The sequence below is a fragment of the Haemorhous mexicanus genome, chromosome 3, assembly GCF_027477595.1.
Source record: "Haemorhous mexicanus isolate bHaeMex1 chromosome 3, bHaeMex1.pri, whole genome shotgun sequence".
In the NCBI taxonomy this organism is placed as follows: domain Eukaryota; kingdom Metazoa; phylum Chordata; class Aves; order Passeriformes; family Fringillidae; genus Haemorhous; species Haemorhous mexicanus.
The window spans coordinates 19,414,160-19,427,599 of NC_082343.1; the positions used below are offsets into that span (position 1 = coordinate 19,414,160).

General features: G+C 42.4%; 1 protein-coding gene across 4 annotated transcripts in view; it reads right to left on the reverse strand.

Moving 5' to 3' along the window:
- The window catches only part of MIA3 (MIA SH3 domain ER export factor 3), a 28,557-nt gene that overhangs the window by 12,252 nt on the left and 2,865 nt on the right, over positions 1–13,440 (reverse strand). For 2 of the 4 annotated variants that reach the window (XM_059840987.1, XM_059840985.1), the window contains exons 3-8: positions 10,726–10,776; positions 9,964–10,050; positions 5,441–8,369; positions 4,238–4,525; positions 2,504–2,565; positions 1,230–1,361 (exon numbers count right to left, since the gene is read on the reverse strand). In XM_059840987.1, coding sequence (XP_059696970.1) covers positions 1,230–1,361; positions 2,504–2,565; positions 4,238–4,525; positions 5,441–8,369; positions 9,964–10,050; positions 10,726–10,776 — 3,549 coding nt within the window. The remainder of the gene's footprint in view (positions 1–1,229; positions 1,362–2,503; positions 2,566–4,237; positions 4,526–5,440; positions 8,370–9,963; positions 10,051–10,725; positions 10,777–13,440) is intronic. The other 2 variants (XM_059840988.1, XM_059840986.1) reach the window with 1 other exon arrangement.

Below are 13,440 nucleotides of genomic sequence, written 5' to 3' on the forward strand. Positions count from 1 at the left end.
GCATATGGAAAACACATCCATCACTGCCAATGAGTGTTGAGTAACACTACAAACAAGCTTAAGCTGCTTTCTAATAAAAGCTCCCAGGCTAAAGCCCTGCCCCAAGCCTTAGTAAAGGTCTGTTTACTCACTCACTAAAGGGATGTCGGTAACTGCCCACAGCTAATTTGCACAGAAAATGAAGCCATTTTGCATCAAACCACAAACTGGCAAGAATGAAAAAAAAAAAAAACACCCTTGCAAACACCAAAAAAACCCCAAAAACAAAAACCCCCCAAACACAAAAGCCCCCAAAAAACAAACAAACAAACAAAAACAACCGACACACACAAAAAAAAACCAACAAACCAAACCAAACCAAACCAAAAAAACCAAAACCCTTGTATCCCAGCTGTGCACCCTCTAAAGCAATGTTTACGTGACAGGTGCTTACTTTGAAATTAACCCCATAAAAATTACTTTCAGAAGCTTTCTTACACTGTTCTATTAACACCGGTTTTTGCATTTGAAACTGACCCAGTGTACTCAATAGCAAAACTAAGCAAGGGAAAAAACTATCAATATTGTTATAGAAAAGATGTAGTTTATTTTTGTCAGGCAAATATGAAGCATTCCACAAATTTCTAGAGTATATCATGACTAAACTGTACAGCTGTAAAATAAATTTGCCTATTTGATTCTCAGCTCCCAAGGAAAAGCACTGCTGTAGTTGAGAATTGGTGATAGACTTTTTGTTGCACAGAAAATTATCCATGTAGGAATAAGAACAAATGGAAGAGGCTCTCCAATGAGAATTAATACAATGTTTTTAGGTTTCTAAATGCAGTACCTGCAAGCAGCAGGACAACATGAAGTGGGGAGGATTAACTGTTTGTTTTGGATATAGCCAGCAACATGTTTAAGCACATGGAAGGCTTCTCATTTCAAAGATATGCTGATCCTTTCCACAGCATTCTTTATTTACATCATACTCCTCTATGTTGCTTTTGAAATTACCTCTTACTAAGCAATCTTCAATTACCAGCTTATAGAAAATGCTTCTTAGTACTGCAACTTACTTTGGCTATTCAGCCCAGCATTTAGCTCCCATTAATGCTCTAAACAGAAAAAGTAAAACACAAAAGACTACATATTGCTTTGACTTCAGTAATGCTGAAACAGTTTAACCATACAAAAGACCATTCAGCTGGTGAAACATCAGCAGGCTTGCAAGCATGAAGTATACTCACTGAAAGGCAGGTTCTCCAGAAAAATATAGCAAGTGTGACAATTCCCACTAAGGCAGTTATAATAACGGGCTCCCATGGAAGTCCATGGAAATCAGGCCCAGGACGCATTTCCTCAGGCAGCGTGGCAACAAACTGCAAACCAACAACAGTGACAGTTATGAGTGTGTTTTCATTAAACAGGGGGGTAAAACAAGTCTGACAAGTGCCTTTATTCCCCTCATAAAACCAGAGGACTATCTGGAGGTTTCTTGCAAATTTTCTGCAAACTGAAAACCAAAAATGAAGAACACCACAGAGCAGCCTAGTGCTCATATTTCAGTGCAAAACTCTCGAGTACCAGGAGGACACCTGACAGTGGCAGTCTGCTGGCAAAGAAGAGCCACACCAAAACGAGTACCCACTGATGTGCACAATTTGCATTAGATAGCACTGGTAGTTATTTGACCTGTTTCCAATTAAAGCAATAAGGATGGAAAAATATAGGGAAAAAAAAACCAACCCCCAAACAGTTCTACATCTGGATGCCTGTACCAATCCAGTGCAAATGGTTCGGATCTTCTCCCAGCTGCTGCCCCTGTCAGAGGATCATATGACGTGAGTCTCCTCCTCTACCTGGAGGTCAGAGTGCAGCTGGGGAAGGTGCAAATGCTTGGTACAAGTTAAGGGGCTCACAGTGACATGGCATAGCGCTCAGGGAACAAACTGTGCGAGCCACACGGAAGCCGCTGCTTTCTCCCTTCCTTTCCTCCTACTTACCCTCTCTCCCCCTACCTTCTCCACAGCCAGCAGAGGGGGGAACATAAAGGAGAACGCACATCTGCCCCTACAGAGCGCGGCCGGGGGGCGAGCTGTCCCCCCCCCATCGGGGCAGCCGGCAGCGATCCCTGACGCCAGCGGCCGCCTCCGCTCCCGCGGGACTGCCCCACATTACGGCCCAGGGGCGCGAAATGCCAGCCGCCCTCACGGCGGGGTACGCCGGTGTGACCGCCTCAGGGACCCACCTCGCTCGGGGGAGGTGTGTCACCGCCGGGTCGGGCGGCCGAAACACCTCCGCCGCTCCTCACGGCCCGCCCGCCGCCGTTTGCCTGCCCTCACCTGCAACAGCCTCCGCCGCCCCGAGGGCTCCTCCACCGGCCACCCCCTGCCGCCCGCGGAATCCATGGCGGCCCGGGAGCGCCAGGCACACGTCAGCCCTCCCTCCCTCCCTCAGGCCCCGCCCCTCGGGGCCTCACCGCCCTCGCCCGCGTCACACGGCGCGCGCCGCCGACACTCACTCGCCGCAGCAGTTCCCGCGCCTCGGCCAGGGCCCCCCGCCAGGCGGAGCCCGCATCGGTACCTGCAGGGCGAGAGGGGAGCGGCGTCATCTCACGGGGCCACACGGGAGCCGCCTCGGTCACCGCGCTGGAGGACGGCCCCCCGTGCGCCGGGGCACTGAGGAAAGAGGCAGCGAGCCCTTGGGAAGTGCGCTGATACTCCACAGGCGGCGTTAGGTGGGGTGCCGCAGGACAGGACACGGCTGTGCGGTGGCACGGTGCCGAGCCTGGCTCAGACAGAGCATACCCATCTCCTCCAGCCATGAATCAGAGCAGCACACACTCTTCAATTCCTGACCCCGAATCCTTCCGATTAGTTCCCAGCAGCATTCACAGAACCACAGAATATTCTAAGTTGGAAGGGATCCACAAGGACTGTCAAGTCCAACTCCTGGCCCTGCACAGGACATCCCCAAGAAGGACACCATGTCAAACACTCCTGAACTCCGTCAGTACTCTGTAAGTATGGCAAAAGCTTTAAACCATCTCCAGCTCTGCCCTGTCCTGAATACTGCCCTCTCCTCTTGCTCCTTCTTCTGCCACACGTCTGGGCCAGCAGATTCCCCAGCTACCTGCCCAGCCTGTTTTCACACCGCGGAACAGCAGCTGTGACCAGCCATTCTACCATCGTCCACCTTGTTACTTCCCAGCACTTCTACCAGCCCTCCTAAGAATTCCTGCCAAGCAGCATTTAACCACATTTAAGGAAAAAATGGAAAATGGTCTAAAATACAGCTGAACATCTGACTGCTTAAACACTAAGTTATCTACGAGACATTTAAAATTCCTTCATTTTCTTGGAATTCAACCTAGAGCTTCCTTCAGATCTTAGAAGCTGCTCAAAAGCACTTGGCCCTGGAGATGGTATAGCACCTCAGCAATGTACAAAAGCTAACAATGATGTGCCTGGATTTTTCCTAAATGTTCAGTGGAGAGAGAATTATTAAGCATAATCAGTAGTGAAGGCAGAACAGCAAACTGACAGTAGCACTGAGAATACAGTCAAAGATTGTTTCATACCAAAACAGAACCAGGAAATATGACAGTAACAGGATCCCTCCTTGGCATAATGATGAGACAGCACTCCAGCTCCAGAGGGATAAGGCATCAGCCAGAGGGAGCCAAACATTTCTCCTACTCCAACACACAGAGAAATTATTGAGCTGCCTGAGGGGGAAGCTACACACTACCTTTCCTGGAAAATAATATGAACCAGAGATATGGGTTAAAAAAGAGGGCACACTATTCTGTGGGCAGTCCTGTCTGTAGAAACTGACCTTTATACTGTCAATCCATGAAAAAGAGGATGAAACCTGGGCTGATGGTGTGCTTCCAGGAATTTCTGCTCTTTCTCCACTACCACCCTGAGACACAGTCCACAAGCCAGTCATCCTGAGACACAGTCCAAAGAGCTCTAATTCTGACACTCACAAGAGCACTTTCCTTTTTCCTACATTGCAAAACCATAGTAGAAAAACTGCTGTGCTAAAGTTTGTACAGCAATTGTACATAATATTGTATAGCAATACAGGACTGCCACTAGAGGGACTGTCACCAGTCAGGGAAAGCCATGAGGATTACAGCAACATAAAATGAAAGTATCAGTGAAAACTCCTGCTATTTGCCTAAAAATCCTTTAAGCCATGCATGTCTTCAAGAGCAAAAGAACAAAATAAGCCAATTCCAAATGGTTACCTTCAGCAATGTGTTCGCTGGCACTCTCTCCTGAATCAACTGACTCAAAAGAAGTATCTTCCAGGAGTGATCCTTTTTCACTATCATACCCTTCTTCAGCTTCTCCATTATCTGAGAAGTTGGCCTCTTCATCCTTAGGTGGAACACTGACAGCCCTCTCGTCCTCCTCTTCAATAGGCTGCTCTGGCCTCTTATCTTCAATGAGCTGCAGAAATTCCTGATTGCCCTCATCAATGGTATTTGGGTTTCTGGTGGAAACACTGTCATATTCAGCCTCTTTTGCACCATCTGTGACAGACAAGGAGATATGAATTAAGCACAGAGCTAATGTGTATTACTTACAGCTACTTCAGTGAAATGCTGCATGTAACCAAGCTTTTGACACTTTTTAAATATTTCAGCTTGTGTATTGCTTCCAGTATATTCTCAATAAACTTTCAGTAACATCTAATTAAATGTCTGTATGAAATTCTTGCAAGATATCAACCACTGACCTTGCAGTGAAACACTGCAAGGTGAAATATTTGCATCATTCGTGACCTTATCAGAAATCACATACTTAACATGTATTACTGTAAGAGGAGCCTGGCTAAAAGTGTATCTTAACATCTTGCAAACTAATAGAAAACCCAGTAAGTTTGCAAAAGACTCTACCTCTGGTTCTTGCCCAATCAAAAGATGTTTGTTTGGTATTGCTACTTATGCACTCTTTTATGAATGCGGGCAAAAATATGATTATAAAGACATCCAAGACTTTAGGTGCCTGGATTTAGTACCTGAATTTTGCATTAATCACCAGATCTCTCACAATCAGGTGATAATTAGTTCAGGGGAAAAAAAAGTCCTCCAGAAAATTCTGCAGATTAGTATATATGAATCCCTGTTTCTTAAGGAGGTACAGACTTGTCCTGAATGGCTCCTTATGACCATATCCATCAATGGATCTCATTTATCTTACACAGAACTTGGTCCACAAGAACAGGTGTGCTGAACTCAATATCTTCCCTCAGGATTTGTCCCTGCGCCACTCTCATCACAATGCTAAAAATATGCATTAAAAATAAGCAAAATCCCAGGTTATTGCACAAGACCTCTTTAGATTTAACTTGCTCACCCTCTTCTTAAAGTTTCTATGTGTTAGTGTTGCTTGACACAGGGTTTTACTTCCATTTCATCTATTTATTAACTGTTTTAACATCCTACCTTGAATGTGCAGCTGGTCATCTTCCTGTTCTGGAGGAGAAGCAAGTGGGACACTCTCACTAGCATATGAATATTTACTTCTTAATGAATATATTAACTCTTGAATATCATCCATCAGTGCACTCTCCTCATCATACAAATCCATCTCCTTCACCACCTCCTCCTTATTTTCTGCCACCCTGGAATCCAGAACTTTTCCTACAACATCCATAATGCTCAATTCTGAAAACTCCAGTATCTCGTCCAGAGCTTTCTCTATATCTTCGTTATTCTGGCTCGCCTTCCGAGCAAGCTCCATCTCCGCCTTCATGTCGTGGAACATGGCTTCAACCCTAACCACGTGTTGGAGCCCAAGGTACTTCTGTAGGCGCATCATGCGCTTTTCATCCAGGAACTTTCTCATTATTGAGAGCCGCTTCACAGATTCATTGAAGTCTGTCACCATGTCATTGGTGGCTTCTGAGCTGTCTGCAGGGCTGGGGACATATGCAGATTGCTGGTGGTCATTTCTTGTTTGCTCTAAATTTTGCACCTCTTTTGAGTCTTTCTGTGAAATGCCCTCTGGGAGATGATCTTTCCTTTGGTCAAAGTCATTGCTGTCTTTTGTGTGAGGAGATTGGAAATTATGTTCTTCGAGAGCTGATGGTTCCTCAGGTTCAGAAGACTCCTCATCAGCTTCCATGACATGTTGCATCTCATCCAATTTAGCATCTTTTCTTACTGATACGTCAACTTCTTTGTTCCCAATCTCGCTTGCATGTTGCATGCTGATTGTTTTATCCTCCATAGGGAATGAAACCCCTCCTGTTTTGTAAGTAGGATTTGGAGTTCCTGAAACAGCTTCACTGAGTCCTAATTCAGGATTTGTATTTTCACCACCTAGTGTATTACCCTGGGCATTTGCAGCACTTGCTTGTGACAACTTTGCACTTGCTGCATTCTCATCTTCCAGTAGCTCATCATCCGCTTGTTTCAGGTCAGGGTCATCTTCATCATCAGAATGCAGTTCTGCTCTTTGTGTTGTTTCTTTAGCCAAATCTTTGCCGAGATTTCTGTCTGATCCTGCATCCTCAGGATGAGCAGTTCCTTGATGAGTAAGATTATCTGTATTAGTGTTCTGCTTAGTGCTTTTTGATTTTTCTTCAGGGGAACTTTTCTCAGTGCTTTCTTTAAACACTGGCATCTTGCCAGGATTTCTTGAAAGTTTTTCATTCATATCTGCCTCTGAATACTCAGTGTTATTTTCCCATGGCCTAGGTTTCTCAACAGCTCCACTATAGGTTGAGTCTCCTTCCTCTGCAGGGGTTTCTTTCATGTTTCTCTTTTTTATTTCCAGTTCTTTGTTAGAAGAGGCAGGATTTTTATTTTCATGATCAATTTTCCCTGCTTGTTTTAAATCTTCTTCATGTTTGAGAAGTTCTTTTTCCACAACAGGCATTCCACGCTCCACTTTCTGTCTCAAGAGGTCAGTATCTCCTAAGTCATCTTGAGATGCATTTTTTACTTCTTCCACTGGTTTTGCTGAAACATCAACTGGAGGCTTGTTCTCAGCTTCTGCCTTCTCCATTGTTTTCTCCCATGGTCTTTTGTACTTTAAATCACTTTCCAAGGACTCCTCCGAGGTATTGTCCTCAAACTGTTTCTCACTTTTCTCTATTGGAGCAAGTGGAACTCTTTCAGGACTTTCGTTGATATCATCATCAGATGGTTCTGAAGCATCTTCCTTATTTTCAAGAAATGATTTGGACTTCAGAGCACTGCCTGGACTAGGCAAAGCATGAGGATCAGGCATAGCTATACCTTTCGGTGCTCCAGAATGTGACTCTGTTCCATCAGTGAGCTGCTCTTCCAGCTGTTCAGTTTTGTTGGCTTTTTCTTTTGAACCCAGATCACCTCTACCCACAGGTTCCTTTCCAAGGAGTTCTTTGGAGACATCCTCAGGCTGAGTTGTTGCTGGTGCTTCTCTTTTACTAATTAGCACCACCTCCTCCTGTTTCTCTTCTGTTTGTCTAGATTCAGACCTGTCTACACTTAAACTGCTACCCGAATTCCTGCTCTTACTGAAGGCATCCTTAAGAATTAATGCATCTGAATTGCATTCCTCCCCATTTTCTCTTCGTTTATTTAGCTTTGTAGCACCCTTTGCATCTTCATCAGGTTTGTGATTTTGTGACTCAACATCATCATTTCCATCATCTTCTAAGTCCACAGGGAATGTAATTTCATCCTCTGCCAAAAAAGACAGCAAAGGGATTTCTGCAGACTGATCTGCAAACTCTGGCTCCTCCTCTTCATTGTGAGGATTAATGCTCAAATCTTCATTTAAATCATCTTCCAGTGATGTAACAAGGCGAGTCACTTCATCATCTGATACAACAGCATCAGCAGTTGAGCCAAATTTTGTTTTTAAATTCACAGAGAGCTCTCTGTTTAAAAGTGTATAGGCATTGACTTCATTCTCTTCGTCAAGTTGGCTGGTTTCACCCTGAGGAATACTAGTGTTTTTGGTACTTTCACTTTCTAGCCCTTTTAATTTTCCATGTAGCATTCCTTTCAAGTGCTCATGTGCAATTTGATCTCCCTGAGAGTTTTCTTTGTGACTATTGATACTGGAGTCTTCCCCAGTATTGTCAGTTCCTTCTGTATGAGAATTGTCAACTTTGTCTGTCAAGACAAAGTTTTCCTTTTCTTCTTCAGCACTTTGCTCAAGACTGTCTGTCTCCAAAGCACCAAGGGACTTTCCTCTATCAGTCTGTTCAGCTTCCTTATCCTTCTCAATTTCAATTCCTTCAGCTGGTTTTGTCCCTGCATCACTCGATTCAGTTTCCCCTTCTTTTGCTATTGTCTCTTGCAATGACTTCAGAAGTTCATCCACATTATAATTATCAAAATCATCCCTTCCTCCATCAAAGCAAACAAAGTCTGTTTCCTGAAATGAAAAACAACATGCAGTCAAAAAATGTTATTTTCTTTATAGCAGTAATGAAACCAAAAACATTTACGTATTTAAAGAGAGATGGAGCAACAAAAGAAATTATTTTAATCACATAGAATCAACCCCTTAACTCCTTAACCAAAGCTCTCTTTGAAACCAGTGGAAGTTTTGCTCAAGGACTCATTAAAAAATCTAAATAAAGAGGTTTTGCAGAACAAAGTGTAAGGCAGCAATGGAGGTGGCAGTATTACACTACACTGATCACCATATGTACTGAATGAAGAACAAGTCTATTGCTGAATGCCAGTGAACAGAAGAAAACAAATGTTGCTAAGCTTGTGTGTCACAACCTCTGTTAACTGGTGTTCCCTTAAAGGGCCAAGTCCTCCAAGCAGGAGCTCCCTGTCACACAGTTTCTGAAAAATAAATAGAAACAGTGTGAGACGCAGTTTCATAGAACCATAGAATGGCCTTGGGTTGAAAAGGGTTTAAAGGTCATCAGGGTCCAACCCCCTGCCATGGGCAGGGACATCTTCCACTAGACCAGGTAGCTCATAGCCCCATCCATCCTGCCTGTGAACACTTCCAGGGATGGGGCATCCACAACTTCTCTGGGCAACTTCTTTCAGTACCTCCAGAGAATTTCTTATTAATATCTAATATAAACCTGCTCTCTTTCAGTTTGAAGCCATTCCCTCTTGTCCTGTTACTACGTGCTCTTATAAAATGTCCCCCTCCATCTTTCTTGTATGCTCCCTTCAATTACTGGAAGGCTGCAATTAGGTCTCTCTGCAGCCTTCTCTTTCCCAAGCTAAACAAACCCACATCTCTCAACCTTTCCTCATAGGAAAAGTGCTCCATCCTTCAAATCACCTTAGTGGCCTCCTCTGGACTCATTCCAAGAGGCTGATGTCCTTCCTGTGCTGGGGACCCCAGAACTGGATGCAGCAATGCAGGTGGGGTCTCACCAGCGCAGAGCAGAGGGGCAGAATACCCTCCCTTGCCTTGCTGGCCGCACTGCCAGGATTCGCGTGGCTTTCTGCGCTGCAACACACAGCACGCCTAAAGCTACAGCCTCAAAAAGGCTTTATTGACACAACTCTGAAGTTGCTGCTATTAGTGCATGAAAGCCAGTCATGTGTGAAAGGGTTGCAGGACCAATTCTAGAATCAAAGGGCTGAGTGTACCCAGATTTGTTTGCTTCTGACAGTACTTTAAACTTGGAAAGTTTGGGAAAATAAGCCATTTTGATTACACACCAGAAGGCCTATACACAAGCCAGCTAGCAGGATGTATAGAGTTCAAGCCAAACAGATTTCTTTGGAAGAAAACCAGAACATTTGAGAAAAGGAAGGTCAATGCCCACATTCTGGGCTGATGCTTTCACACCCATCCACATACAGAGCTGCACAAACATTCCACCCCCATACATACATCTGCACCTCTGCAAGTATGTAGCTGCTTACTAACAAAAAATACTAAAAATCACTAGTATTCAAGGTTTCTTCCTTGGGAATTTTACTGAATGCCAAGGTAAGAAACAGTAAAACCCCAAGTGAAGAAAAAAACCAGAACAAGTAAGACTTACATCTGTTGGTAATTCTAGCTCCTCATTGGAATAGTTATGATTTATTTCAAGTAAATCCTTTGGAAAATATCCAAAATCACTTCCAACCTGCAAAAAAACAAATACGAATGAAAAACAGTAAAGAAGGTTTAGAAATGACATGACTATGTAAAAAATTGCAGACACCAGTAGCAAATATGTTGAACTGACTCTCAAGTATTCCACATGAAGTTTAACATAGTGAATAAAAGAAGACCAGGGATGCTTTGTTTATGCCAGAGTTTTCACTGAGGTTTTACATTTCACAACAGCCTTGTGAAGCTAGTTTAAATTTTACTGTTCATGTTTTAAAGCCTGACTTATAGCAACTTATTAGGAGAGCTGGGAATAAATCCCAGGCCTTCTGACTCAATTGCTTTAACTGCTATTGTGCAGGCACCAGAAGCACCACACACACTTCAAGGATTTTCTCAAGTAGCAAGCAGAAGATGATCTCTGACTAATAAGATTTACATCCACCCACAATATTATAGCCCAATATATGCTCACCTTGTAACTTATGGAAAAAAATTCTTAAAGCAGATTGTAGGGAAATGCAAAATTGCATCATTTTAAAATACAGAATTAATAATTTAAAAACCTGTGTGGAAAATATACCCCTCCTCCTCTGCATTGTTTCTCTTCAGTGCCTGACACAAGCAAAAAATCAGTCACAGAATGGTGATTTTCAATGTGCTAAGGCAAGGCAAACAGTGGAAGACAAGAATTTCTCTTTTCACTCACCAGATATGATCTACACAGAGTAATGCTTGCACTTAAGAGTTCTGAGAACAGCTGTCAAGAAGACAATATTAATAACATGCAATCACTACATTGATTAGATAATTGAGGTAATTAGAGTCTGGTGGAACCACCTAGAAAGGTACAAAGTTCCTAGACAACCAAAATATCTGGAGGAAAAAAAGTTGGTAATTTCCTCAATTATTTCTTACAGGAGAAAGATGACAACTGGCAATTTCCTTGAAGAGTTTGTGTGGAGAGAACACTCAGCTGAAGTTCAAACTAAAAAAGAAACTTGGTATGGGATATTAGGGATACACAGATATACTGTTACACTGATAGCACTGAAACAGGTTAACCTTGCCTGAAATCTTTCTCGATTTACAATGGTATTAAAAAAAAAAAAATTAGAAGAAATTAGTATCTAGTAAATAATATGTCCTAATAATTTTTGGAGGTGTTTGTTTTGATATGTGAGCGAAATACAAACTGATATATTACAGGACTTCCTTTTTAAACTACTTCTCATTCAGATCTTACCTTCCATAGTTAACATCCCAAGTTAGTCACACACGTATTAAGAAACCCTACATTGTTCCCTCCCCACCTTTTGTAAGCATACTCTCTTACTGGAAACAGATCGTGTATGCATGATTATTATTGGAAATTATGTTTACTGTTGTGAATTGCCAGTGGGAATGGGAAATTCATTTGGACAGGTCAAATCAAAAGCTTGTCTTTGCATAGTACACTAGAGTTTAACTGTAAATTGGCTTATTTCTCTCTCTAAACTTCAACTCCAGTTTTTAATGATCTTTCTGAAAACAAAAGTTAGAGCTTCAAAGCCTCCTTACAGACTAATCTCTGTGACAACCATTATAATCAGGCATCACAATTTGAAACTCCTTTATTGCAATCCAATCTGCTGACCATACAAGTCCTCTGCAGTGACCCAGCTTGCCACTTCTGTGGTTTATAAGCCATATGGAATCTGCCTGCCCAAAATTTCATCTGCTTCTCTCCTTACAAGTCCTGTCTTGTAAGGGGGAAAAAAATGCCTCATTGTGCAAATAAAGGAAACATTCATTCTCTACAGACACGACCGAGGAAAGGCACTATCAATGCCAAGCGTATAAAAGAGAAATAACCACTCTCTTCCCAGCTAAAAAGTTGTGCATGGACAAAACATGTGGCTGTGTGTACAGCATCTGGCCCCTCTGGTGCCCACCTGTCACAGGCAGCTGCTGCAGATTCACTGACCAAGAAGTGACACTCTCTCATCATTTATCAGAAAACAGACAGATGGGGAAGATGAAGTTCAAATCTTTTTAATCTTAAAGCCTAGAGCACAGGCATCACAGGTAACTAAAACTTCAAAACACAGGGCAAAGAAGAGCTGGTTTGCACCTACTGAGCATTGGCAGTGTTAAGAAAATACAATATTGCCCTGACCCTCTGAGTTCTCCAGAAATAGTCTTCCTGTTTTACTTAATTTTATCCATCCTGTCTTCTTTTCTACTAACCTATGTACAATGTTTGAAAACAAATAAACAAAAACAAAACAAAACCAACAACACAAAGAAGCCACAATCTGCAGTTAAGTCAATTTCTTGTAATATGAAGCCAGAAATGGTTTTTTCAACCTTGAATCAAAAGTATTAAGTTCATCCATTTGCTATAAGATAAAATAACAACCTTAAAATGTCTTTGACAAAATGCTTTGTGAAAAAGCAGCAGGTTTTACTTGGAATGATCTGAAGCACTTCTGATTTTCAAACCCTGCTAAAGTGAGGGCAGAATACAGGAAAAATGCACGGGAGTCTATAAAACAACTTGATCATGTAATCATCACAAGATTGATACTGAAGAGGAGACTGATTTACAGCAGAACACTGTGCAGAGGACAACAAGAGCACCTGATATGCTCTATCTTTTGGCTTTGGGGGAAAAAAATCAAGCCTTTTCCTGCAACTGATGTATTAATTCATAACATAAAATGACTATTAAATAATGGTCATAGAGTATTTTCCAAGCATTTGGCTTTGCTTTACTACTGAGGTTTAGAGAGCTCTGCTAAAAACTACAGGCTATATAATGCATAGTATACATATTACAGCTGGGTTCCAGAATTTTTTCACATGCAAAATACCCAGTGAACATAGTGTGTGCTCTGTAAGCAATTTAGTATTCAAGACTGGCATCACAAAATAAAGGAGCTATTTTGTCAATATACAACATGTTTGCTGGCACAGGGAAAAAAAATCAACAATGGCTTGTAAAGGGTGGAATGAATTAGAAAAGCAAAGGCAAATAAAGCCTAGTCCCAACTGCTATAGATTTTTCAGCCTTGGTGAAAGGCTTATTAGATCATATCCCTTCAGGTCAGAAATACTATTGTATTTCTCGTGGCTCCTTCAAATTGATTTTGGAATAAGAATCTGTATTTACAACTTGTTTGAAATAAGCCCCAGGTTGCATTAGTTGAAGCTTCTCATACACACATTTCCCTGAACTCTGCTCACACCTGACAATTAGAACTCCAGTTAGCCCTTGATTTCATAGCTTCTATTCTGCCCTAATAAATCCTCTCCCCAAAAAAACTTTGGGGAATGAAAAAAGGCAGTAGGGTACATGGATGGGATCAAATAATGCACACAAAGCCCACATGAAGTCACACAATAAGATCCCAAAAGGGCCATGTCCGAAGGTAGCATGCCT